Raw genomic sequence first — 27,794 nt, 5'->3', positions numbered from 1 at the left:
ATTTTTTTCTCAAATGGTAACATTTCTTTGTTGTTACTTACACTGGCTTCTCCCATCCCTCCCCACCCCCCATCTGGCAACTGAAATTACATGCAATTTTGCTGAGTCACTACGCTAAGTGAAGAGAAAAATTTTTATTTAATGGAATGGGAATGATTGATTATCTGGAACAAATAGGTTTGTCTACTTCCAGCTGGCATAAACAGACATATTCTCGAGCAGTGACACCATGGTCTAAAGGGGGTGATGACTGTCACAGACCATTCTGGTTATTCATCTTTGCATACAATACAACTGCAGATGGTTAAGGCTACAGAAAGCAATTAACTTACCGATTACTGCGTCTGTTGTTGAAAAGAGAATTGGACTGTAGCTGTTCATATAGCATTTTGATTTCTGCTAGTCCCGGTAAAAATACAAGTATAGCCCCTGGGTATATAAAAAGAATCGATCTGACAGATGCAAAAAAGGAAAAACTAATATGGATTATAGAGCTATTTTAAACTTTAAAAAATGTAATAATATGAGATTTCTCACTATCAATTTTCTTTTTTTTTAAAAAGTCCCCAAGGATTTAAATGGATGACACTGTTTTTATCCATTTTCTGATTTACCTTTCTACAAGAGGAAAACTGAAGTGTAGAAAAAATATAACACTTTAGGCCATAAGAATCATTAGCAAAGCTCTTTTTAATTCTTTTAACGTTTATTCAGTTTTGAGAGACAGAGAGAGACAGCATGTGAGCAAGGGAGGGGCAGAGAATGAGGGAGACAGAATCCGAAGTAGGCTCCAGGCTCTGAGCTGTCAGCACAGAGCCTGACGTGGGGCTCGAACTCACAAACTGTGAGATCATGACCTGAGCTGAAGTTGGACGGTTAACCAGTTAACTGACTGAACCATCCAGGCACCTCTCATCAGCAAAGCTCTTTAAATATACTTCTTTAGTGCACTGGGCACTGACATTCTGTTTCTATAGGAAGAGTTATCCTTCTAATCTTATATAAGACAGGAAGACTCTTCTCTCTGTTAGTAAATAAAACCCATAAACATTTTACTGGAAATGAGAAAAAGAAAAGAAAATTGGCTGGTCAACCTGATAATCTAAATTCAGATAGATGTTAGAGAGGCAGCACGTTAACTGGCCATGCCCTATTGAAGGTTTTATGGGCTTTTAAATTTTAATTAAAGAAAATAAGCAGTGATAACCGATTACAGAATATTTCTGTGCCAAGAGTGGCCACTCAGCAAGTCACCTTCTTCTGAGCTTTTTCAAAGAGGAAATTGACACCATCTTCACTAGCCCCTCCCTTTAATCCTACAAATATTTATTGGGGGCCTATGTCCGCTCTGTGCTAGGTACAATGGAATATAAACCAAAAATCTGCCCACAAGGAACTCAGGACCTATTATTTATCACAGTTATTTGCTCTACTAAGTAAATAAGGAAACTAAGTTATGAAAATGGAACTCCGAAGAGGGCAAAAGACATCTTTGAGGGTTAGTTTCAAACACCTCATAGTATACAAAGTATGTTTACATACATTGTCTCATTTGATCCTCATGGCCACTCATTAAGAAGGTTATTAGTACCTTTAAAGTGACTCAATAACTCAGCCAGGCGACAGAGTTAATGAGAGTGGGGCTTGGACACAAACCTGGGTTTCTGTGACCCTCTCCCCTCTCCCCTCTCCCCTCTCCCCTCTCCCTCCCCTCTCCCTATATCTACATCTATAGCATCTATATCTGTATCTGTATCTATATCTGTATCTATCTTTAAGAGACAGAGAAAGCACAAGCAGGGGAGAAGGACAGAGAATCTTAAGCAGGCTTCATGCTTAGTGCAGAGCCCGATGTAGTGCTTGATCCCACAACCCTGGGATCATGACCTGAACCGAAATCAAGAGTCAGACACTTGACTGACTAAGCCACCCAGGTGCTCCTGTCCATATTTTTATGTGCCTCCTGATGTGCTCTGCCCTCACAGCTTGGCCATTTGTATCAGTGGTTATCTTTTTTTTTTTTTTTTAAAGTAAGCTCTATACTCAATGTGGGCTTAAACTCAAGACCCCGAAATCAGAAGTGATGTATGCTCTTCCCGCTGAGCCGGGGAAGAGGTGTCCCTTTAACATTCACAAATATGTCAGCGCCCCCACTCACTACATCTACTCTGCTTTGAATTTAGGTAATTTTCTAGCAGTTCTTTTGTCCACTATACCTGATTTTTTTCAACAATAGTCTTTTCCTTTGGGATGAAACAAGATATTTAGACCAGTGATAATGCATTAGCAAACACGGACTACCCGCCCGAGATGACCACAAGGTACTTCAATCCTTTTGCGTGGCTCATATGTCTCTTCAGGAAATATCACGTAATGATTAAAGTCTAAGCGGTGGAGGACAGCCACTCCCATTTCTCTTAAGCGCTGTGCAGCGAGCACATGAGGTAAGTGTTTGATCTGTCGTTCAACTTATGATCACCCAACAATGGCTGCATCTATTCAGGCAGCAAATATTGCAGGTACTGCCCTAGGGTCTGAGGAACACAGTGGTGCCTGATAAATCCACATTCTTGAGCAGTTTACATGCTATTGAAGGAGACCGTCAGTAAGCAGAACTATGCTTCTGGATAGTGCGTGGTGCTACGATGAAAATGAAAATCACTTTTGGATATCACGATAGAGTAAGAGTTCAGAGAAGACTCCTCTGAAGAGAAAATGTTTGGCAGAAACCTGAATGATGTGACGGATTCAGTTACGAGATTTGGGGGATGAGGGACTGCCAAGTGAGCTTAAGAAGGCCATTGGGATAGGACGACGGCGAGTAAGGGGAAAGTAGTCGTTGCTCTGCGTCACAGTAGTAGCAACGATCATAGGAATAATAACGACGAAATACGTTATCATCGCAACGGTATCGTTTTTAGGCGGAGTATCGATGGGCATTAACTGCATGCCAGGCACTGCGCCAAGTGCTTTACATATGGTTTCTTTCTTTTTTCCTTTCTTTTTCTTTTTTTTTAAAGATTTTATCTTTAAGTAATCTCTACTCCCAGTGTGAGGCTTGAACTCACAGCCCTGAGATCAAGAGTCCTGTGCTCCACTGACTGAGCCAGACAGGAGCCAGGGACCCCATACAATGGTTTCTTTTAATCCTCAAAATATCTTCATGTCAGAGGACTTATTATAATGTCTTCATTTCACAAACAAGGAAACTGAGGCATAGCAAAGATAAGGGCTCTCTACCTGCGACTACACAGTTCCTGAGTAGCAGAGCTAGGACTTTATCAGACTCGAGAGTCTGTTCTCTTAACCCCCCTGCCCTGTGACCTTCATGTGAATCAAACACTCATTACCAGACTCCCATTTAGCCTGGGGCTAGGTGTTTAATACGTGGATCACCCAGGCCTTCTTTTCAAACTTCCTCCTTGTGGACTTTGTGTTGTTAACATCTTTTTGCCCAGCGGGAACAAAAGAGTGCTGAGTGAAAGCTGCAGGTGAACCTCAAAAAGTAAAAGGTAAAATCCTCCCCCCTGAAAAGCCTAATAAGCAACTTTACATACAACTGTCAGTGAAAAAGTGAGGGTGGGGGTGACGGCTCCAGGAAGGGAGGTCGCTCCCACAGCACCCATCATCTAAGTGAGCTGCCTTCCTTTTGCCGTCTCCCACACAAATGAAGAAGCGATTACCTGGAGGGTAGGAGTGCTTTCCATCCACGATCCACTCTAACAAGGCCTCTATTAATTCCAGATTAACCTTTTCGAAATCCATGATGGACATAGTTTTGATGACTGATTTGCTAACCCCTGAAAGAAAGATAAAAATCAGAAGGATAACTAAACCTTATTAAAGACAGTGATGCCTGTGAACTAGGTGGGTCTCACCTTGAATTGCCAACACAGATGTTCACACTGATGCACTGAAATGACTTGGTTTCTTTCAGTCGCTCAGAAAGTACACGTTTACTAGGAGAACTTTTTGCTTGAACAAGGACCCAAAGAACAGGCTCCTGACCCTGCTGGAAAGGCTCAGATAGGCTGCTGTTTCCTTTCTTCCTCCCCCCTTTTACCCATCACACACTTAGTGACCATTTAAATCCCAGAAACAAAATACAAAGACAAATACACTTTAGAAACCCCTTCTAGATTCAATCAAGTCATGAGTCAGATCAGATGGAAGTCCAGGCAATAGTAATCCAGGGAAATCAACAGAGACCAAAGCTTTCACTGACATCTTCACAATAGTGACTCTTTCCCGCCCCCCACCCAAAGTTTATTTTGAGAGAGAGTGTGAGCAGGGGAGGGGCAGAGAGAGAGGGAGAGACAGAATCCAAAGCAGGCTCTGCACCAGCCGTGCAGAGCCCAGAACAGGGTTTGAACCCTCAAACCATGAGATCATGACCTGAACCGAAATCAACAGCCCGAAGCTTAACCGACTGAGCCACCCACATGCCCCACACAAGATTTGGATCTTCCCTGAAAAATACATGTGATTTTAACGGCTTCACTAACAACTCCTGAAGGCTATCCTCAGACTTCTAGTTTAAGGGTTTCTAGTCTCCTCCGAATCTATCTGAGGCCTAGTGAAAGACACAGTTCTTTGTGCTCGGGCTATAAGAGCTATAAGCTTGGGCTCTTTTAAAAACAAATAGCATATTCTTGGGAGTCTAACTCTCTAAAGACTACTGGCCTTTCTTCTTGGGTCCTCTTAATAGCCCATCACCCTAAATATAGTCTAACTAGAACAAAATAGCTGCAGGTAGTATCATGGAAGAGAAGTTTCCTATATTAGGCTAAAAAGTTTGAAAAGGGGCAAAAGCAGTTTCTAAACAATGTTGTTCTACAGTGTGGAGCCTGTGTGGGTCAAAAATGAAAGAAAGAAACAGGTTATATAAATAAGGGTGTGGTAGGGTGTGGAAGGCAGAGAAGGAATCATTTTTATCTGTCAAGATTCCAAAAAGCTAGACTTGACTTTTCTTTTTTTTTTAAGTAAGCTTCATGCTCAGCGTGGAGCCCAGTGTAGGGCTTGAACTCATGACCCTGAGATCAAGACCTGAGCTGAGGTCAAGAGTTGAATGCTTAACCCACTGAACTGTCCAGGTGCCCCCCAAAAGCTAGACTTTTTTTTCAAAAAGGAGGAAAGATCAGCTAACAGAAAAAAAGAGAAGTGAAATCGTTTTTTAAAAAAATTTTTAGGGGCACCTGGGTGGCTCAGTCGGTGAAGGTTAAGTGTCCCACTCTTGGTTTCTCGTGGTCCATGGGTTCATCCCTGCATCAGGCTCTTCACTGACGACGCACAGCCTGCTTCAGATCCTCTGTCTCCCTCTCTCTCTGCCCCCCCTCCCCAAAAATAAACATTAAACAAATTTTTTCAGGGGCTCCTTGGAGGCTCAGTTGGTTAAGCATCTGACTCTTGATTTGGGTTCAGGTCATGATCTCACAGTTTCAGGAGTTCGAGCCTGTGTCAGGCTCTGCCCTGACAGCAGGAAGCCCGCTTGAGACTCTTCCTCTCTCTCTGCCCCTCCCCTGCTTGCACTCTCTCTGTCTTTCCCAAAAATTAAAAAACAAAACAAAACTTTAAAAAAATAAAAGCAAAGGGGCATCTCAGTGGCCCAGCTGGTTAAGTGTCTGACTTTGGCTCAGGTCATGATCTCACAGTTTGTGGGTTCGAACCCCGCGTCAGGCTCTGTGCTGAATTCTTGCTTGGAGCCTGGAGCCTGCTTCGGATTCTGTGTCTCCTTCTCTCTCTGCCCCTCCCCCACTTGTGCTCTGTCTCTCTATCAAAAATAAATAAATGTAATAAAAGAAATTAAAGAAATAATAAATAAAAGAAAGTTTTTATAGTTGGGCAGTTTTTACTACTTAAAAGGACTGATTATTACTTTTTTTAACTAGAAAAAGTTTTAAGAGTTGACCTCAGAAACATTAGTTTGATTTTCTGAAAAATGAGAGAGCCTTGAGATCAACCAGATTTAGTCTTTTTGTTATAGGGAAAGAGAAGCTAGTGACAGAGCCGGGTTTCATGACCCCAAATCTTCTATCCTCCTCCTCCCCCCTCAGAAAGGAATTCTCAAAAGTGCTTTCTGAACTTTGGTAAACTGTGTGCTTGAAATTGGAAAGGCCTGGCTTAGATCCAATCATAATTTTTAAAGAAAATTCCGAAATTTCAAAAGAGAAACCAAAGGGGTTTTCCTGTTCCATAATTTAATAGAATAAGGAAATGGGAATTATAAGCTGGTATGATGTACAGAAGGAACACAAACTTTTGACTCAGACATATTTCAGTTAAAATCACTAATGTGTATTGACTAGATGGGCACCGTGCTGTGGATTCGTATTATCTCATTTAACTCCCTAAACAACTCCATTTTATAGATTAGGAAACTGAGGTACAGAGAAGACAAGGGACTTGCTTGAGGAATTCTGAGGGAGCAAGTTGAACCCAGGTCTGTATGATGCAAGTTCATACTCTCAACCTTACTTCTCAGGATGTTGGGAAGATTAAGTGAAATATTTAGGAGCTATGCATATCTTTCTGAACAGCAGAATAATAGCTAATCCCCTAATTCCTGGATGATTACCACTCCCCACACAGGACTGGGAAGAATAGTCTTTGACGGAAGGAGAAAAAGGAAAACTCATTTGCTTCTTCTCCTATAGAACAGGGGGATGCAGGCTCTTACTCCTTGAAAGGTAAGCACTTTTGTTTTTTTGGAAGGGCTAGAGGAGTTGGGGTGGCAGTCCAGGGAAAAAAGCAGGGAGGGCAGTTGAGACATGTCTCTGGTCTAGGCTTTAAGGAAGAAAGCAACAGTAGTAATGCTGCCGTGTCTGTGTGTTTAGCCCAGCTCATATGCACAGAAGACTATCTAGGAACAAAGAACAGTTAGGTGGGACCTGGCATAGGAGGAGGGATCAGCTAAGAACACATAAAGAAATGCTCAGTATAGGACGGACCCACAAAAGATGCTATTTGAAAGCCTGTGAGTAATGCTAAAACCAGTGGATGACATTTTGAGGATTTTAGAGGCTATTTAAAAAGTCTTCAAATATCTCTCCACAAATGACTTATTAACTATAAAGGCAACAAACAGTGACCTACACAGGGGAGACACGTAGCCAACATCTCCTTAACCAAGTGATCAAAAACAACACTGCCAATAAAGGGACAAACTAATGTCATATGCCTCCTGATACGATGTGCCAAAAAGGACTCAACATTGTTTCTGTGGTTTTTTTTTTTTTTTTTAATTTTTTTTAATGTTTATTTTTGAGACAGAGAGAGACAGAGCATGAACAGGGGAGGGGCAGAGAGAGAGGGAGACACAGAATCTGAAACAGGCTCCAGGCTCCGAGCTGTCAGCACAGAGCCTGACGCGGGGCTCGAACTCACAGACCGTGAGATCATGACCTGAGCCGAAGTCGGACGCTTAACCGACTGAGCCACCCAGGCGCCCCAGTGTGGTTTTCTAACCAAAAATGAAACCCAAAAGGTTGGGTTTTCTAACCTAAATTTAATCATGGGGAAACATTAGACAAATCTAAATGAAGGGATATTTTAGAAAATAACTGGCCCAAACTCCTAAAAAATGTCAAGATCTTAAAAGAAAAATAAAGGCTGGGGAGTTTTTCCAGATCAAAAGAAACTAAAGACACACAACAATGAATGCAATACATAATTGTGGGTTGGATTCTGGGCTAGAAAAAAATAGCAATAAAGGACATTTTTGAGATAATTGGCAAATTAGAATAGTGACTATGGATTAAATAATAGTATTATATTAGTTAAATGTCTTCATTTTGATCATGTCCTGTGCTTATGGTCTTAAGAAATACATATGTCCGTTCTTGACTTCAGCTCAGATCATGATCTCCCAGTTCATGGGTTTGAGCCCTGCATCAGGCTCTGTGCTGACAGTGCAGAGCCTGCTTGGGGTTCTCTCTCTCCTTTCTCTGATCCTCCCCTGCTTGCAGGCGCGTGTGTGCTCTCTCTTTTTCTCTCTCAAAATACGTAAATAAACATTAAAAAAAAGAGAAAGACATATGTACTCATATACGAGGGATTAAAGGACATGATATCTGCAACCTACTCAAAGGGTTCAAGAAAAAAACATATAACGTGTGCACAGTGCAAATGATAAAGGAAATGAAGCAAAATAATAATTGGTGAGCTGGGGTAAAGGATATATGAGAGTTCATTGTATGGTCCTGCCAGCTTTTATTATGAATTTGCAATCATATCAAAATAAAAAGTTACAAAATACTAAGGAATATACTTGTATTTCACTACTTCCCAATTTTTCTATAATAAACATTTCTTTTATAATCAGAAAACACCTATATGTAAATATAATAACAATTACATCTAATATGTGTTGAAACTGCTATTTTTTTTCCAAGTTTAAGGTTGTTCTGATGCATTAAAGACAATGTAGCTGTGAAACAAGAGCCACGTTTTTCTTCCTCTGGATCACGGTGGGGGGTGGCGGGGGAAACTGGTTCCCTATGACATAACCATAATATTCCCCCAGGAAACACATTACCTTTATAGCGGGCCAGGAGCTGCTTGAAATCCAACTGTTGGTCTGGCACTGCATCTCTGACAGAATCCTGGTGCTGGAGGTGAAGGGAGAGCCTCAGGTCTTCCTCTACTTCTTCAAACGCAGTTCTGCTGCGCCTCGCTTTAAGCTTCTCCTTTGACATCTGTTTCATGGAGCGCAGATAAGGGCTCCCATCCTGCAGCACGTACCTGAGGAAGTTAAACAAAGGGATGGGGCTGTTAGTATGTAGGTCTGATGGTGAGGAATGAAAATATTCACCTATTTATGTTTTCCGATCAGCAGAGTGTTGCTCTGTCTCTGCCCAATTCATGTGCTTTTCTTTCACCAGTCCAGGGTTCTGCTGGCCTGTGCCCTATTTCTGGTAGGGAACACACTAGAATGTTTTTGGTTCTGTTTCAAGGTAATTCTGGAGGCAGTGAGTTTGAGAAAGTGAGAGAATAAAGACAGGTAAACTAGTTAACACGTTAATTTCCCCAGAGATTCACAGCGGAAATGGGGTAGGGCCCCCACATAACAATTTATTTAATAAGTTCCCTACATAGGCTTATTGCATGCAAAAGTTTGAGAGCCCCTGTTTTGGGGTTTTTCACTTGAGAAAACTGTACCATTAAATAAATAGAGAATTAGAAGTAGGTCTTATTAGAAAGGGAAGGAGCAGGGAGTAGGAGAAAAATTCTGAACTGAGTTTTCGGTGCCAGACTGCAAGGGCATTTTCTTTCTGGAGCTCAGAGGTCAGGAACAAAGATACTGATTTGGAAATTCTTGGCACAGAGGTGACATCTGAAATCACATGAGTCTAACAGAGGGACAAAAGAGTTTAATGGTGAGAAGGAATAGCGCAAGGATAAAACCATGGGGGGGGGGGCTTCATGGTCAAAGAGTAGGAAGAGGAATCAGGGCTTTCAAAGGAGAGAAATATGTTTGTATCCAATGGAAATGGCCATTTTTTACCCAGCGCTGAAATTATGCAGACATCCTGACTCTCACACTAGACTGCAAGCTCCCTGAACACTGCAGGATGATGATGATGATGATGATGATGATGATGATAGCTAACATTTGTTAGGTGCCAAGCACAGTTCTAAGCATCTGCAGCTATTAACTCTAAGAATTAATTAATCCATCCTCATGACAACCCTGTGAAGCAGCTATTAATATACCATTTTACTTGTGATGAACCTGAGTCACAGAAAGATCAAGCTACTCATCAATGTTACAGTTAGTAAGTAGAGGGCAGAATGGGTACTTTTTTTCATATTAAATTCTCCATATATCTGGTCCTTCATCATTTAAAAAAATTTTTTTTAATGTTTATTTAGTTTTGAGAGAGAAAGAGAGAGAGACAGAGACAGAGAGAGCGTGAGCAGGGGAGGGCAGAGAGAGAGGGAGACACAGAATCCGAAACAGGCGCCAGGCTACAAGCTGTCTGCACAGAGCCTGATGCGGGGCTTGAACCCATGAACCATGAGATCATGACCTGAGCCAAAGTCAGATACCTAACTGACTGAGCCACTCAGGTGCCCCTGTCCTTCATCATTTTTTCAATAGACTTCATTCTTCAGTACAGTTTTAGGTTCACAGCAATACTGAGCAGAAGGTACAGAGGTTTCCTGATACTCCCTGTTTCCCACAAACGTATAGCCTTCCCCATTATCGACACCACCACCCCCGCCCCCCAACACCAGGGTGATATAACTGTTATACTGATGAAGCTACAATGGTACATCATGATCACCCAAAGTCCATAGTTTACATAGTTCCAGTCAGTACTCTTAACATACAATGTGTACTGTGATGTGAATTGCAAATGGTTTGTATAATATTTGCTGAAAAGGGAAAACCAAACACTCAAATGGAAAAATCAGAAGAAAAACTAACATGTCTATTAAAATGCTGGCACACTGAGGTAAAATAATGTTTTCAAAGACTTTCACCAAACCTTAATTAATGTCTTCCTTACCTTGTCACAGCAATTGCATCTTCCAGAAAAAACTGATCAACAGGAAATGTACGACCTAGAAGGACAAGAAAATAAGACTCAGGATACCTGTTCAACTACCTTGAAATAAATAGTTTGCAAATGTAAAATTCTCTTAAAACAAAGCTTGGCACATTAAGGTACTGTTTGCTCTGTTGTCTTAAACATATCAGAAGAAAAGAAAAGCTTTTGATGAGAGAAATTAGAAGGGATAGATAGATTCCAGCTCATAAAAAAACAGAAGTATATAGGTGGAAATGCTCATTTGGTAATAGGACATTTTTTAACCTCTTTTTTTTTTTTTAAACCTGTTACACTTTTCCCACCCTCCCCTCCCCCAAGGGGACTTTTAAACATTCAACAACTAGAAGAAATAGTACGATTATTCGTCAAAATCGTCCATAAATTGTTCTTGTGACAATCAACTGCAGAAGGATAAAGCAACGTCCAAGGTGATAAATTAATCCCACAGAGAGACTGTGAAAGCACCAGAAGACACAGACTACTCAACTTCACTTTCTCCCAGAGTGGATCAACAAACAGGAAGTTAGCAGAATCCTGTAGTGAACAAATCTGCTATACACAGAGACAACTCTATGACAGATTACCACTATTAACTCATACTTCAATATTAAACACAACGGAATTCTAGAAATCCTAATAACTGAGACTTTTTTCAAAAGCACATGTAAAACTGAAATCTCTTAGCAAGTGGATATAATGTTGCTTCTTTATTAATTTCATTATATGGTCATTAATTTTATTTGTTATAAATCTAATCACTTCTTGAGAAAATATCAATACCTGTTATTTTACATCTCAGATGAACTTTAAAAATAATTATATTTGCTTATCAGAACAAGGCATATTTAATGATGCATATTAATCACCTGGTATAGTAATAATTGGGCAGGAACTGAAATATTCTGAAAAGAGCTCAGCATTTAAAGTTGCACTCATTAGAATAACTTGAAGAGTTGGTCTCTGCAACAAAATGTCCTTCAAGACGAGCAGCAAGAAGTCACTAAGGGAAATAAAAGAAACACCTCAAGATCAAAAAAATTTAATACATAAAAATGAATTAGCTTTATTTTTTTAAACGTTTATTTTATTTTTGAGGGGGGAGGGAGAGAGGAGAGAGAGAGAGAGAGAGAGAGAGAGAGAGAGAGAGAGAGAGAGAGAGAGAATGAGCAGGGGAGGGGCAGAGAGAGACAGAGACACAGAATCTAAAGCAGGCTCCACGCTCCGAGTTGTCAGCACAGAGCCTGACGTGGGGCTCGAACCTGTGGACCGTGAGATCATGGCCTGAGCTGAAGTCAGAGGCTTAACCAACTGAACCACCCAGGCGCCCCAAAATGAATTACCTTTTGATGCATTTTGAGCAAGGAATGTGTAGACCTATGTGAAAAAAAAAACAAAACTCTACAGCTTATAGAAAGATGTGTCATGATCCTAGATGTGAAGACTTAAAATTATGAAGATATAAACTCAAATAACCAAATAAACTCAAATCGGTGTAGTACCAATCAAAGTACCAACAGGATCTATCATTGCATTTGATAATTCTACTTCCAGATATCTACACATACATAATGAAGAATATAGAAAGATTTTCATAATAACATTGTTCGTAATAGTAAAACAATGACAACTGCCTAAATGTCCATCGACCAAGAAGTGGTTGGCTAAAAAGAAATCACCCGATCTGTGGAATAACATGAGGCAGACAGAAGGAAATAACACAGAGCTTTAGATACTGATATGAAAACATCTCTGAAAAAAACCCAAGTATGTACTGCAACAAGTACTGCACAAAAGCAATATCCTTACTGGTCTCCCTGCTTTGGCCCATCCCCTTGCAATCTCTTCTCAATAGAGCAGACCAATGGTTCTGTTCAAATGTAAATCTTACTGTGCCGGTCTTCAGCTCATAATCCTTTGATGACTTATTAAAATCCTCACTAACAAGTTAGGTCCTACATGACATTTTCTGCCCCTACCACCACTTGTCTCCGGCTGCTCTCCCCTTATTCACTCACTCCAGCCACATGGTCCTCCTTGTTGTCCTGGAGGCATGTACCTCAGGTCTTTTGCACATGTTATTGATCTGCCTCCAATGGGCTTCTCCCAGACATTCACAGGTAGTTCCCTCATTTCCTTCAAGTTTTTACTCAAAGATACCTTTGTAGCCAGGCCTTCCCTAGTCACTCTATTTAAAAATTCAAATGCTCCCCTCCCCTGCATTTCATATCACCTTTTCTCTTCTTGGCACTTAACATATTTTACTTATTTATCATTCTTATCGTTGAGCTCACCCATCAGAATAGAAGCTCTATGAGGACAGGGATTTGGGTCTATTTTGTTTACTAATAAAATAATCTAGAACAATGTCTGGAACAATAGTAGCTGCTCAAAAAACCTGTTGACTTACTAAATGAACACATCAGTTGTATAAGAAAAAAAGGTCAGAAAGCAAAAGTACCTATTTCTAACAAAGTAAACATAAATGTCAGTGTATAAAAAGGACATATCACTAGTCTCATCACCACAGTTATCTCTGGGGAAGAGACTGGTAATGCTTTGGAAGTGTTAAGGGAGACTTTCATTTTATCTGTATTGCTTGGATGGATAGATAGGTAGATAGATAGATAGATAGATAGACAGATAGATGGATAGATAGATAGATAGATAGATAGTAGGCTCCATGCCCAATGTGGGTCTCAAACTCACGACCCCAAGACCAAGAGTTGCATGTTCCATTGACTGAACCAGCCAGGTGCCTCCTGTATAGCTTTAATTTTTAATGAGAGCATATTCTTGTACTATTTCGTTCTCTTTAATTTCATGAGCTAATTAACTTACATGTATGACTTTTGTTTCTTTTTTAGGGAAAAGGACATAATATAACAATTAAGAAATGCTTAAATAATTTATAATACACGCATACTTAAAAACTCCTTCTGCAATTATTAATAACTTCAAAGATAGTTCATGCTATCACGTTAACTATTATATGAGAAGCAGCACACACAACTCCAATAGTGTTTGTGGAGACATATATCTCTCTCTACCACATCTCTCTCCTAACTCCTAATATACTCCCAGAAGAAAACAGACCAAAATCGTAACAGGTAATTATTATACAGGGGACAACAAATATTTTTTGACATTTCTTTGATACTTTCCAAACATTGAGAAAAATCATGTTATCTCTATGGTCAGAAAATCTATTAAAAATTTTAAACAAACACAGCTATAACTTTTCTACATTTAACCTTTAATCTTATGTATATTTTTACTGATCTTGAGTCCTAGATTTTACTATTTTTTTGTTTTTCTTTTTCCATCTGAGCCGGCAAATATTCCCCTACTTTTTCTTGTAATTTGTACACTCCTTTCCCAAAGGCTGCTATTTGTAAATGACTGAATCTCCCTTCTCCAGAGTGTAATTTATCTTTCATCGGGTATTATTTTGAATTTTTAATTGTTGATATTCTACAAGTCATTAAGTTTTATATAAAAATCTTTCTCTTTTGAGATCACGATTGAGAAACCAGATCCAGTACTATGCTCTAGTTTCTCTGAGTTTGTGGAAATATAGATGTTATGAAAGCCAAAACCATTTTTTGTATTTAGAATTATACTGGATATAATTTCCCCTAAAATTTTAAATGTACCTTTAGAATATAACATTTAAATATTATTAGTCTGGTAGAATGTCTTATTTGATTTCTTCCTCCAAGTTGTTTAGTGATTCTGTGAAAATATTTTCTTCTTTCAAATGTTCACTTGAACATTTGCCTGCAAAAATGAAATGACTTACCATTTATTTTTCCCCCCACTGTTTTCTGGAGTCTCTACAAAAAAATTATTTGTCCCTCAAAGATTCCCAGTGTTTTATGTATAGTCATTTAAAATTTACTATTGCCATGTCCTAGGAATTATTTCTTTTTATTTTGATCTATTCTTTTTATATGTAAGTCCGCTTTTCCTTAGTTTCCAATTACTTGATATTTCTTATTTACTAGAGTATCAGTGTATTTATATCTTTGAACAAATAGTCTTCTGGTCCTATGTCTTCCCTGCTCAGTTCTTAAAAACTTTTTATTAGCAGTAGCAGGGAATCCTTTTCATGTTTTTTGGTTTGTTTCTTTTTTAAATTTTGCTATTAGCTATTTTCTGCTTCTCTGGCAATCTGCCAACTTTAGTTACTTAGATATTCCTTCCATTCAAGGTACTTATAATAGTATAGTCCTTTTTGGGAAAGTCTAATAATTTTCATGGGATTCTTTTTTTTCCATACTACTTTTTTTTTTTATTGCTCTAGAACATGATCCACATGACAAACTATGATTAATGCCACCTATTTACTAGGCCCTTCCTTTTAAAATACTCAGAATTTTGATTTTACATCCCAGCCCTTTAATGACTTCTAATTTCATAGAATAAAATCTAAATGCTTTATTGTCATGGTATATAAGCCCCTGAAGATCTGGTTTCTTCCTTTTCTACCTGCTACTTTTTCCCTCATTTACTACAACCAGCTGCACAGGCTTCCTCCAGTTTCTGGGCTCATGATACCCTTTCCCACTGCAGAATCTGAGAATGGTGGCTTTGCCCCCATTTGTCACACAGGATGCCTTCTCATACTTCTGTTTTTAATTTAAATATCATCTCTTGAGAGACAGCAGCTCTGACCATCTCAGGGATCTCTCCCCTGCAAACACAGCAACCTGTTTACTCCTTCATAGGACTTACTCCAATTCAGAATTGTTTACGTATTTATTTGTTCATTATTTGTTTTTCCTACTAGACAATGAGATAAAGGGGAGTCATATATGTTTGCTCACTATAGCAACCCCAGCAATTAACAGATCACTTGGCACTTAATACAGTCTCAATAAATGTATGAAAGAATGTCAGGACTGAATGACTGACCAAATGAACAAAGAAGGAAGGACATACTGACCAATCCATCAACTACAGCATGCCTCACACCTGCTACTCCTAAGTACAGTGCCCAGCTCAGCATGATGCCCAGGAGGTGTTAAGTATCTCCTGGGAGAAGATGTCCATCTGACAGGATGACTCTTCTAGTGATGAACATATGCCCTCCTAGCCTTTTTAGTATTACAGACCCTGGAGATCAGGAAAGCGTTCCTCTTCTCTAACTTGGGCCTCCTCTGTGGCCTTCCTCTCTAGCTCTGTGAAACTGAACTGGAAACAGAACAAAATTCTTTCAGCCATGTCTTCATTTTATGTGTGTGGCTATTTGTTAGGAAAATCTTTGTTTTACCTTTCTTCTGTCCTCTCATGAACTTCATCAACAATGATATGGGTGATTCCTTGTAGAGCTGTGTCTCCCTCCAGCCTTCTCAGCAGCACGCCTGTGGTGCAGTACAACAGTCTGGTGGCTGAGGACTTACACAGAAAAGGGCATAGAAGGCATTCATGGAATTTTTGAAAAAAGGAAACTCTTTCTTTCTTTTTTCTTTTCTAAATTTTAACGAGGCTCCACATCCAACTTGAGCCCACGTGGCTTGAACCCATGACCCTGAGCTTAAGAGTCATATGCTCTACTGACTGAGCCAGCCAGGCACCCCAGGGAACACTTTCAAAGCCAAAATGGCAAGGCCATTTTGAATGGATAGGGACAAAGAATATTGAAAACGTCAGCAGTTGCATTTAATCTGAAACCACACTAAATGCATAGTTTCTTTCTGGCAACAACAGTAAAAGCTTTTCTACTTTATATCAAAAATTTAAGTTTAAACCTCATAAAAAACATTAAAAAAGTATTATAAAACATAAAAACAACAGTGAATAATAAACCCAATTCTGAATTTGTCTGTTCCTTATTTGGTTAAATGGATTAAGTCTCAGGATTAAGAGTAAAATAGCAGTTACTAGATCACTTCTGCCAATAAAGAATAAAAGGTCTTTAAAAAAAAATGTTTCTTTTATTTTAAAAGAGAGAGAGGGAGAGTGGGCTTGCATGTGCAGGCAAGCAGGGAAGGAGCAGAGAGAGAGAGGGAGAGAGAGAATCCCAAGCAGGCTCCGTGCAATCAGCACAGAGCCTGATGATGTAGGTCTCAATCCCATGAACCATGAGATCACGACCTGAGCCAAAATCAAGAGTGGGACGCTTAAATGACTGAGTCACCCAGGTGCCTCAGAATAAAAGGTAGAGGAAATTAAGTACACCCAAATAAGAGTTTATACCAAAATATTTCTGAAAGGTCTTTAGCCCTACCTAAGTCTATATCCCAAATTGCCCATGTGTCTCCGGACCCCAAAAATTCTTTATACTTGAAAACTAAATTTCTGTTATCAGGAAACAAGCAGAGCATACGAACCTTGACACTTTCCAGCCGGATCTGGTACCCCACAGTCAGACCCACTCTTTCTGTCCTTTCTTTAGCAACACGTTCAGCAACAGATATTGCCGAGATTCGTCTGGGTTGCGTACAGATGATATTGGCCACCTTCTCAGGTGGTCCATTCAGAGAATCATCCAGAATAAACTGAGGAATCTGGGTGGTTTTTCCACATCTGTATGTCAAAACAAATAAGTCCTAATATGAGAGTTTTCAAGTGCTAGTTACCAAAAAAACAAAAACCAAACTAAAAAAAAAAAAAACCCAAAACAATCATGTGCAGTGAGGAAAGTGAGAAACCTGATTATGATAAAATGTGCTCCACTTCATTTATCTTCTAAACTGACCTACTGACTTGTTACCTACAGCTCATAACTGCTAGGAATTTGCACTCAGATTAACAGGGCAATCAAATAATCATTTAGTATCATTTGTAAAATTGAGACAATTGAACAGACATTAGATTAAGTTCTGTAAACACCACTACAAATGACCTCTATGTTTGAATCCTAAAGAAATGGGAGTATTATGTTATGATTTTTATGTATTATCTTACTGATTTGGCTACAAGTAGACTGAGGTTAAAAAGATATGAAACTGAGGGGCACCTGGGTGACTCAGCCGGTTGAGCGTCCAACTTCGGCTCAGGTCATGATTTCAGTTAGTGAGTTCGAGCCCTGAGTGGGGCTCCGTGCTGACAGCTCAGAGCCTGGAGCCCACTTCAGATTCTGTGTCTCCCTCTTTCTCTGCCCCCCTCCCCTCTTGCGCTGTCCTCCTCCTCTCTCTCTCTCTCTCAAAAATAAACATTAAAAATTTTTTCTTAAAAATATAAGAAACTGGAAGATCTCTTTAAATGTTTATTTATTTATTTTGAGAGAAAGAGAGGGCCAGCAGGGGAGAGGGGCATAGGGAGAGGGAGAGAGAATCCCAAGCAGGCTCCACACTGAACCGACATGGGGCTCAATCCCATGACCACAAGATCACAACCTGAGCTGCTATCAAGAGTCAGACTCTTAACTGACTGAGCCACCCAGACACCCCAAGAAACTGGAAGATCTCAAATTACTACTATATTGGTGAGTCTGGGCACGAATGTAATTATTAGGTTAAATACTTTTGAATAGAGAACTAAATTAAGGCTACAACCTATCGCTGCTAAATAAATTTGGATAACATGCGAAAAGGGTAAAGTAGGAAAAATAATATGCCCTAAGTTGTTATTAAAAGAACAAATAAAAGCTCTAAGGAAATCAGAATAAATTTAGCAGATGGAAGTTTCTAAGTTAAATGTTCTAGAACTATCCTTTACATTTAAAAATGGGCCTGGTAAAAGTCTTCATTTAGACCTTTTACCTTAAAATTGTCTCAGGGAAGAGGTGTGCAATGTCTATAAATTACTTGATGGATTTCTGAGGTGTTTTTTTGTTTGTAATTTGGGTCTGTTGGCTAAAGATCTGTAAAATTAGGTTCTGTGAAATATTATTTAATATCTGACAAGTAAAGCACAAATAACAACAGTTACTAGTTTTTTACAAGTAGAACTGGTTATGGTAACCAGGGTGCATACCATATTCATGGATGAAAGCTGCATTACAAATAAATTGCATTCTTACCCAGTCATACCACTTATAACAAGCACTTGGTGATCGCTCAACAATTTAAGAATGGTTTCTTTTTCTTCCCAAGCAGGGAGCGATTGTCTTTCTTGCAGAATTGCCTGGAACTGTCTGGAAGCCTAATAATATAAAAGATAAGGCATCAGTTACGTTACTTTGAATCATCTTTCACAAAGATCTCAGGTTGGAATCTCATAGCTAGACCCACCCTTTCTGCTCTTTAACAATTTGTTCAGAGACAGAAATTGCAGATTTGTTAGGATTGGGGGCTGGTGACTTCAGCAGAAGGCTGCTTAGAGAATCAGCCAGAGAAAGCTGTGAAATCTTTGTGATTTTCCTACGTCTGAATAAACTGCAAGATCTTGTAAGAGAAATAAGCCATCTTGTTTAGCACTACCCAGCTCTTCCTAGCAGGATTCTCTGCACCAGCACAATCCAGTAGAACCTTCCATGTTAATGGGAATGTTCTATAATAGCATTGTCCAAAAGAACAACCTCTGACTACACGTGGCTAGTGAGTATTTGAAATGTGGTTAGTGCTACTGAGGAACTGAATTTTTAATTTTATTTAATTTTAATTAACTTAAATTTAAACACCTGCATGTGGCCAGGGGCTACCACACTGGATGGCATAGTTCTATCAGATTTTTACTAAAATCAGTAATAGTAAGAACACTCATGAAAGGTTCTTTTTGGCCACCCATCACATATATGTAACTCAGTCTGACGTCCAATGGCCAATAAACATTGTAGCATATGTTAAATCTAAAGATATATTTTTGAATAATATAAGAAATTTACATTAACACATCATTTTCTGCATATAATGTTATCATATAAATTTATCACCTCTAAACACAAACTGATCAAACTGAATATGTAATTTTTTGTTTTTACTATCTTACTACTTATGGTGTGAATTTCTATTCATTTTGATGTTCTATAGGCATTGCACTACGTATGCCGTAGTGTTATGCTGTGTCAAAAATCAGAATCAGAACTTCACAATTAGAAATGCTGCTAGACAGCATCCAGTCCAATCCCCAAACTGGCTAAGCAACTTGTTTTTGTCCTACATCCAACCCTGCCCTAACAGTTCACTTACAGGTTCTTTGAAAACAATCTTCATGTGAATGGGATAAAAACATTACGGACTTTGGAAACAGAGATTTAACTTGAAGCCCTTGTGTGGCCACCTGCTAGCTCTGTGACCTTGGGCAAGTTATTCATCCTAGGATTCTCTCAAATGGAGTCAGAGTCCCTCCTTCTCCTTTCTCCACTATTTTTTCTAATATAAATCACAGCACTAATTTTCATTTCACTTATCAGATTGCCTGTCATAGTACCAGAGCCACAAGATTCTGAGAATATTTGGTATATATGCGTGCATTTCACTTTCACTAGCCATTGGATTTTCCAAAACTATCTAGAACATGCACCCAAGTTTGCTGTGGCTTGCAGAAACTGACCACGCGGAGTTAAAGAGAAACAAAAGCATACTAGGGAGGGTAGCGAGGCTTTCTAACTCCTAACCAGTTCATCTGTACAGTAGGGAGGCAATGCTAGCCAATCTCTGGGAACACCCTACCTGTTTGATTCGGAACTGCTTGCAGAGTTTAGCATTTTCAGCATGTACTGATTTTGCCTGCCAGTCATATCTTCTGGAAATCTTTTTCTTAAGGTTCACATAGCTCTCATTCTCCACTATAACTGGTGCAGGACTTTCATCCTCCTCTGAATCCTCCTCAGGTTCTGATTCTTTTTCAACTTGCAGGGGATAAAAGGAAACATTTTCCATACGGAGCCCTTTCTTTAGCAAAGGGGGAGAGTCACTCTCTAACAAAGTAACAACAACAAAAAAATCGTAAGATGGAGAAAAAGCTAAAGCTTGAATAAAGCAGGTTCATTTGTTTCAAACAACTACTTCTACTGCTAAAGAACTTAAAATGCATCTTCAAATATACTTTAATTAGGAATAAGTGGCTATTGCTAAACCAAATTAAAAACGAAGAAGAAAAAAATCATGGCATGCTTTGTTAATTCTGTAGACTCTTTACATTCAAGGAATTAACTGACAGTTTCAACTATTTGCAAGTGTTCCTAAAATTCTATGACATGAGGGGCGCCTGGGTGGCGCAGTCGGTTAAGCGTCCGACTTCAGCCAGGTCACGATCTCGCGGTCTGTGAGTTCGAGCCCCGCGTCGGGCTCTGGGCTGACGGCTCGGAGCCTGGAGCCTGTTTCCGATTCTGTGTCTCCCTCTCTCTCTGCCCCTCCCGCGTTCATGCTCTGTCTCTCTCTGTCCCAAAAATAAATAAAAAACGTTGAAAAAAAAAATTAAAAAAAAAAAAAAATTCTATGACATGAAACCCAAATGTCTACCAAATGATAAATCAATACACAAAATATGGCATGTCCTTATAATGGAGCGTTATTCAGCAATAAAATGAAGTACTGATATATCCTACATGAACAAACCTTGAAAACATTATGCTGAGTGAAAGAAGCCGATCACAAAAGCCACATATTGTATGATTCCATTTCCAGGAAGTATACAGAATGGGCAAATGCACAGACACAGAATGTAGATTCATAGTTGTCAGGGGTTGAGGAAAGGGAGAAATGAGCACTCGCTGCTAGTAAGTATGGGGTTTCTTTTAGGGTTGACCAAAATGTTCTGGAATTAGACAGTTGTCATGGTTGGGGCGCCTGGGTGGCTCAGTCAGTTAAGCGTCTGACTTCAGCTCTGCCATTCCTGAGTTGGAGCCCCGCGTCAGGCTGTGCTGACAGCTCAGAGCCTGGAGCCTGCTTCAGATTCTGTGTCTTCCTCTCTCTCTGCCTCTTCCCCGCTCACGCTCTGTCTCTCTCTCACTCAAAAATAAAGATTAAAAAAAAAAAAAAAACAGTCGTCATGGTTGCACCACTCTGTGAATATACTAAAAAGCCACTGGACTGTACCCTTTAAAAGAGTGAATTTTATAGTATGTACATTATATCTCAATAAAGGTGTTACTTAAAAAAAAAAAAAGGCCCTGTCACACAATCTGTCATTTCTCCAGGAATATATTTGAATCCCACATACTAGAAACTGCTGTTTGGCAGCAAGTGGCTAGTGAGTGAACCTGGCCAACTGTATGCCATTCACACCTTAATGCAGTTTCATTGTTCTCTACTTACTGATGTTTACCTAAGAACTCTTGTGAAATCAGGAAAACTTGTTTCTCTCAAAGAAAGATGGCAACAAATAAGAATTCCTTGAAGAACTTTGAAAAAGGAGTTTAACTGTGCTGTACGAATCTGTATGGCAAATCCGCAAAGCGATCAAGCCAGAAGGTTCCACACACATTTTTTAAACTGAGGGTTTACGACTTCATAAAGATAGCCTTAACACTAATGGACTTTGGGGGTCTAGTATACTGTGGAAAGAGAAATATCTCTAAAAACTCAGTTGAAAGTAATTCCATGTAAAACATCAGAAGTAAACATGTGAAACCAAATGGATTAAATCAAACAGATTTTCCGGGAAGATGCTTTAAGGTTCTTCCAACCCCCAACTGTAGAATAAACTTCTGTATCACTACAAACTTTCAATGCAGACAGCCCAATCACAGTGACAAAACTGGGGCTTTCAATTAAAGTCAGGCCACAGTTCAGGGGATTCTCATTCCCTTTTGCCCTTGGACTGAAGAGACTGATTGGCCTAAGATCACCGGGAGATCCTAGAGAAGCCCTCAGAAGCTCGGTCTTCCTTAATCCATCCTGAATGCCCCCTCCACAAAACCCTCCACTCAATCAAAGCCTTCCATACCTTCAGGAGTCTGATTTGGAGCGAAATAATTGTTTGGGATCACTGGTTTACGACAGACAGGATTATTTATTCTGGTCCCAGACGATACTGGTGGAAAATTCACAGGAGGGACACTGTATTTGTGATGGGTATTTGTTAGTAAATTGACTATTTCTGATTCTTCCTCTAAAAGGGTTATCAAAGAATATACAACAGGTTCGGAAGTTTCTGCAAATGTCAAGGCCTTGCCATAAAGGAACTCAGAGATATGTAAACGACAAGCCAGAGGTAGATTCTCATTGGTGGAATAAAATGCCACAAGGGGAGCTTGATAGGGGTATTTGTGGTCTTTAGAAAATCGAATTTCAAGTTCATATAAAAAAGAGGCATCTTCATGAGCATTAAGATGAGAATCATCTACAATTCTTTCTGCTCTTCCGACAATTTGATTTGGGGGCACTTCATGTTTGAATTTGCATCTTGATCCAAATTTACAATTTCCTTTGAGGTAAAATTTACAGATTTCAAGTGAAGTCTCCTGTGTATTTTTGGTGCTTTCCTTTTGCTTTGATTTGCAGAATTTACTCGTCAAATACTCCAATTCCAATCCAATGGTCCAGACTCGGTTCTGAATTCTTTCGATAAATTTTTCTCCACAGATTGACTTCAGAGCAAATGCCTCTTCCTGCCGCTGTTCCACACACTCATCCACGCTCACATGGGCAACCGCCTCAGAGAGCTTCATCCTCTCCCCGAATGTCTCTGAAAAACACTGTGTGAGCAGATGTTCCAGCGATGCCCCCACATCTCCATCACAGATCCGCAGGGCTGCCTGACAGCGTTCAGGGTTGAACCCATACCTACCAAGTGTGAAACATGACAAAAAATATTGAGTAATTTCAAATCACAGAAGTGAAGTTCATTTAAACATGCTCATGTGAAGTTATAACTGTATATAGGCAGGATTGGCATTTTGAGAAAGTATCCCTGGTAACATGGATCCCTCCCTAGTCACCCTGTCCTGAAAGAGAGGGTATTAGGCACATCAGCACCGCAGCAGCCCCTGCAACAGGAGAGCTTTCCAGGAGCGGGGAGTAGGGTTTGTAATGTGATTCCAGTTTCTTCAGTTCTCCCCCAGCCGCCATAAATGTTGAAAGCAATCACCTGGCAAGTTTCTGCACTGCAAATGTTGAGACTGTGAATTCTGGATTAGGAGGCTCCACTAGGCCTGAGCCAGCACATTCCAAAGGGTCACAGTCGGGAACAAGGGAAGCTTCTCGGCCAGCAGGCCAGTACTGTTCATCATCACAATCAGGCTCGTCATCTTCCTCTTCCCCAGAAATGCCTCTTCTGACAAAGGTAACATGTTCATATTATTAGATATTAAGTTCCACTTACTTCAAAGTAAAATTTAGCAAGAGTCTAAGAATTTAATTCAGGGAGCCAAAGGACACAGGATCCTAACCATTCTTCAGTCACTGATTTGAACTTTTACTGATCTAACTTCTATCTTGGCAATTAATATTTATCAGGCATTTATTAATGCCAGGTTCTATGCTAAGTGTTGTATGTGTTCTAGCTCTTTAAAAATCTCCCCACAACCCTCGATCAGATACTGCTGGGATGTCCATTTTTCAGATGATCAACTAAAAGTTAGAGAGGGTTAGTAATTGCCAAAGGTATACAGTAAAGAGCAACTAGAGATTTTAACCCAGGCAGTGTGACCCCAGAGCCTGTACTCTTAACTACAGAAGCCCTGGCCATCCTCTTTCTCCTCATTCATAAAAACCATCCCTGATTTTTTGCTTTGCCTAACCACCTTTCCTAAATCTAAGGCAGATAAGAGATGCGTAGGTAAGACGGAGGCTAAACTGTTGACTAACCCACCCATCGGTTCTGGTGAATGGAATGCACTGACTTCTTTGACTGAAATCACAGAGCAAAAACAGCCAAAATATTAAAAGTTGTTTCTCTGAGGCAGATGGTTATGAGAAAGTGTAATCCTAAGACTTCATCTGATCAACTCAATATTTGCTCCTCGAACAACACGTCTACTTGTTCACTGCAGGGTTTTATTTGGAAGTCTGTCAATAAAGCAATTACTGAATCCATACCAGCATTGTCCTCAGAAGAAAAGACGCAAAGGCAATCTGTACTGCTCCCAGATATTGCAAAACAAACGCGCTCTAAAACTGCTGCTGAATAATTATTCATGTTTTGCTTTTGGCTCACTTTCAACTAATCACATTGTCACAATAGGATCAGTACTGAAAAGCATTCCAAAGACACACTGGACGGACGGACGTTCCCACTGCCCCCACTGCCCCCACTGCCCCCACTGCCCCCACTGCCGATATATCTTCCTTAACATAATAATTGACTCAAATAAAATAACTCACTCAGATCCAGCATCCGCATCTTGTTCTTGCAGGTCTCGGAGAAGAGCTTTCACTTTCTCTTGATTCTCAGAAGTCATATGCAGAGTCTGAAGGGGCATTTTGGCTTCGGGCTTCCATTTGGGGCGTGCCTCTCCTTTTCTACTGTTGCTAGGTCTGCAAAGGACACATTTACCTGTGACCAGAACTCTTACGCTCTCCTCACAGTCCTCAAACAGATACAACATGGACTGGACTGTCAAGTGTTTTACAAAAGATGACAATGACTGTGAAGAATTTCCCCTTTTCTACAGTATTTACCACACTTCATTATCTTGCAACTGCTGGGGAAAAAAAACAACCTGGTTAGATTCCTAATCACTAAATCTGGTTTCACTAACTCAAGAATCCTCTGGAAAAAGTAATGCTATGATGACTCCTGCTGCAGTTGAGAGTAGAGACTTTCAAAAGAAATGTTACACGCAAAGTTATTTCATTCTGTTTTAGGTGCCCAATCTGAAAACAATGGGAATATTAAGCCTTACTTTTGAAATATTTACTGACCTTATCGTTATTTCCTGATTACAAAAAAAAATAAATAAATAAATACATGTTCACTGGAAAAAAGCAGAAAACAGAAGCCATCGTAATTCATATCCTTTTTTTTTTTTAATTTTTTTTTTTTTAACGTTTATTTATTTTTGAGACAGAGAGAGACAGAGCATGAACAGGGGAGGGTCAGAGAGAGGGAGACACAGAATCTGAAACAGGCTCCAGGCTCTTGAGCTGTCAGCACAGAGCCCGATGCGGGGCTCGAACTCACAGACCGTGAGATCAAGACCTGAGCCGAAGTCGGACGCTTAACCGACTGAGCCACCCAGGCGCCCCAATATCAATTCTTTTTATATACACTTTTAAATGAAAGTATACAGCACATATAATCTTTTATAATTTATTTTATTTCCTCATCAAAATAAAACTGGAATTTTCGTAAGATTAAATATTCTTCTACAACATATTTTAATTTTTTTCTTTTTAATATTATCTGTTATTTTAGAGAGAGTGCATGTGAATGAGGGAGAGGGAAAGAGGGGGAGAGAGAAAGAGAGAGAGAGAGAGAGAGAGAGGGAGAATCTTAAGCAGGTTCCATGCTCAGCACGGAGCCCAACACAGGGCTCAGTCTCACGACCCTGGGATCATGACCTGAGCTGAAGTCAAGAGTTGGAAGCTCAACCAACTGAGCCATCCAGGCGCCCCACCTATATTCCTTTTTTAACTAATATTTAGTTGGGAGTTGTTCCCAGAAAAGGGAGAGAAAGAGAGAGTAGCTAATCTCTAAAAATTCCAGTAGACAGCTTGCAGCGCTGTTTAAGAGACAATGAGAATTCTATACCTATACTGCATAACATGCAGTAGTAAAATCTTTACTTTCATTAAATATTCACTAGAATGATCAGAATTTATTTGTTATTTAAAAGTTGAATATGAAAGAAGCCTGGATATGACTCTGTCACTGGTCACCTGAAGCACCAGTGAAGATTTGGCTGATATGTCTGGAAAATAGATAACTCATCAACTAAAAAGACAGAGTACAGTCACGTCGAATTTTGGCATTTTCAAACTACAATGTGTAAGGAATACTTAAAATCATTTTCATCACTTTCGCTATTTCCGATATTTGCTTTCCTGGTAACATTAGTTTCAATGACAGTATTACATTCAATTCACAGTGTCATGTAAGTTGAAGTTAACTTCAGATTTCAACCTTCGAAAAAAAAAAAAAAGCTATTACTTGGCATCATGCCTTTAGAAAAGGTTACAAAGTGGGGGCCTTCAAGGGTTTAAAGTAAGAGGAGGGCCACCTGGGAGGCTCAGTCGGTTAAGCGTCAGACTCTTGGTTTCAGCTCAGGTCATGACCTCACAGTTCATGAGTTCGAGCCCTTCATGGGGCTGACAGTGTGGAGACTGCTTGGGATTCTCTCTCTCCTCTCTCTTTGCCCCTCCTGTGAGCGCTCACGCTCTCTCTCTCTCTCAAAGTAAATAAACTTAAAACAACTTTTTAATTAAAAAAAAAAAAACAAGAGTATAAGTCCCACAGATTAGAAATCGATACCGTTTCTATCTCTGAACATGAGAAAGGCATAATGACCTGAACGTGCGCCTCGATTCACTGAAGATACAAAAGTCGTCACCGTCATCCCAAATTCTACTCGAGGCCTTTCTGTTGCCAGCACTGCCACCACCACTGCTGCCACCCCCATGAGATTTACTAGTGTGACTCCTGCCTCCTCTTCCTCCTCTAGAAGACCCTTTTCCACCTCCTTTGCCTGGCTTGCCTTTTCTTCTTACTGAGGAACTCATTTTCACCTGCAAGAGAAAAAAGTAATACAGACACCATAAAATCAGACAAATATAATAACCCTTTGTCGAAGTTATGGATATAGCCCATTATAGACAGATAAGGAACTGCATATTTTTACAAGGGTCAGTCTAGGGGAAAATAGGTAAATTCTTTTACAAAAGTTTTACAAGCACATCCCTCTGAGGATTAATATTTTTTAGTGACTTTCTCTGACACAGGTTGCTTAACCAAGGATGTGCATCAAAAATACATGGAGAAGTTTCCAAACACGTGTCCTTAAGCCTCAATCCTACATTCTGATTTGGTTAGATTTGGTATAGGGTTTTAAAAACTCTAGTCGAGAGGGGCACCTGGGTGGCTCAGTTGGTTAAGGATCCAACTCTCGATTTTGGCTCAGGTCATGATCTCACAGGTTCGTGAGACTGAGCCCCATGTTGGGAGGAGCCTGCTTGGGATTCTCTCTCTGTCCCTCCCCCCATGAGCACATGTGTGCTGTCTCTCTCTTTCTCAAAATAAACAAACATTTAAAAAAATACTTTAAAAAACACTGTAGTTGAGAAGAGATGTTTTTCATGTATTTAATACGTGATTTGATAAAATTTTACTTTACGTATACACTTTCAGAGACACAGACCTGGCTCAGAGATTTTGCCTGGGTAGAGTAAAAGTATAGGGCCTTTGTATGCCATTGAAGTTGTTAATCAGTTTAAAATAGAATGTTATAACTATAAGATGTTTTATGTAAGCCTC

General features: G+C 39.7%; 1 protein-coding gene across 3 annotated transcripts in view; it reads right to left on the bottom strand.

The window, feature by feature from the left end:
• Positions 1-27,794, bottom strand: part of DHX57 (DExH-box helicase 57) — a 55,384-nt gene that overhangs the window by 19,138 nt on the left and 8,452 nt on the right. For 2 of the 3 annotated variants that reach the window (XM_019446924.2, XM_019446934.2), the window contains exons 2-14: positions 26,832-27,049; positions 24,707-24,859; positions 23,472-23,657; positions 22,329-23,167; positions 20,111-20,358; positions 18,520-18,641; positions 16,886-17,081; positions 15,826-15,950; positions 11,420-11,553; positions 10,512-10,566; positions 8,534-8,739; positions 3,684-3,800; positions 333-429 (exon numbers count right to left, since the gene is read on the bottom strand). In XM_019446924.2, the coding sequence (XP_019302469.2) occupies positions 333-429; positions 3,684-3,800; positions 8,534-8,739; positions 10,512-10,566; positions 11,420-11,553; positions 15,826-15,950; positions 16,886-17,081; positions 18,520-18,641; positions 20,111-20,358; positions 22,329-23,167; positions 23,472-23,657; positions 24,707-24,859; positions 26,832-27,043 (2,690 nt within the window). In that variant the 5' untranslated portion in view covers positions 27,044-27,049. The remainder of the gene's footprint in view (positions 1-332; positions 430-3,683; positions 3,801-8,533; positions 8,740-10,511; positions 10,567-11,419; positions 11,554-15,825; positions 15,951-16,885; positions 17,082-18,519; positions 18,642-20,110; positions 20,359-22,328; positions 23,168-23,471; positions 23,658-24,706; positions 24,860-26,831; positions 27,050-27,794) is intronic. The other variant, XM_019446947.2, reaches the window with a different exon arrangement.

Source organism: Panthera pardus, unplaced genomic scaffold, assembly GCF_024362965.1.
Source record: "Panthera pardus isolate Hobbes unplaced genomic scaffold, ASM2436296v1 HiC_scaffold_26, whole genome shotgun sequence".
NCBI lineage: Eukaryota > Metazoa > Chordata > Mammalia > Carnivora > Felidae > Panthera > Panthera pardus.
The sequence above is the reverse complement of the archived record's forward strand: the minus strand, read 5'-3'. Positions and strand labels throughout refer to the sequence as shown.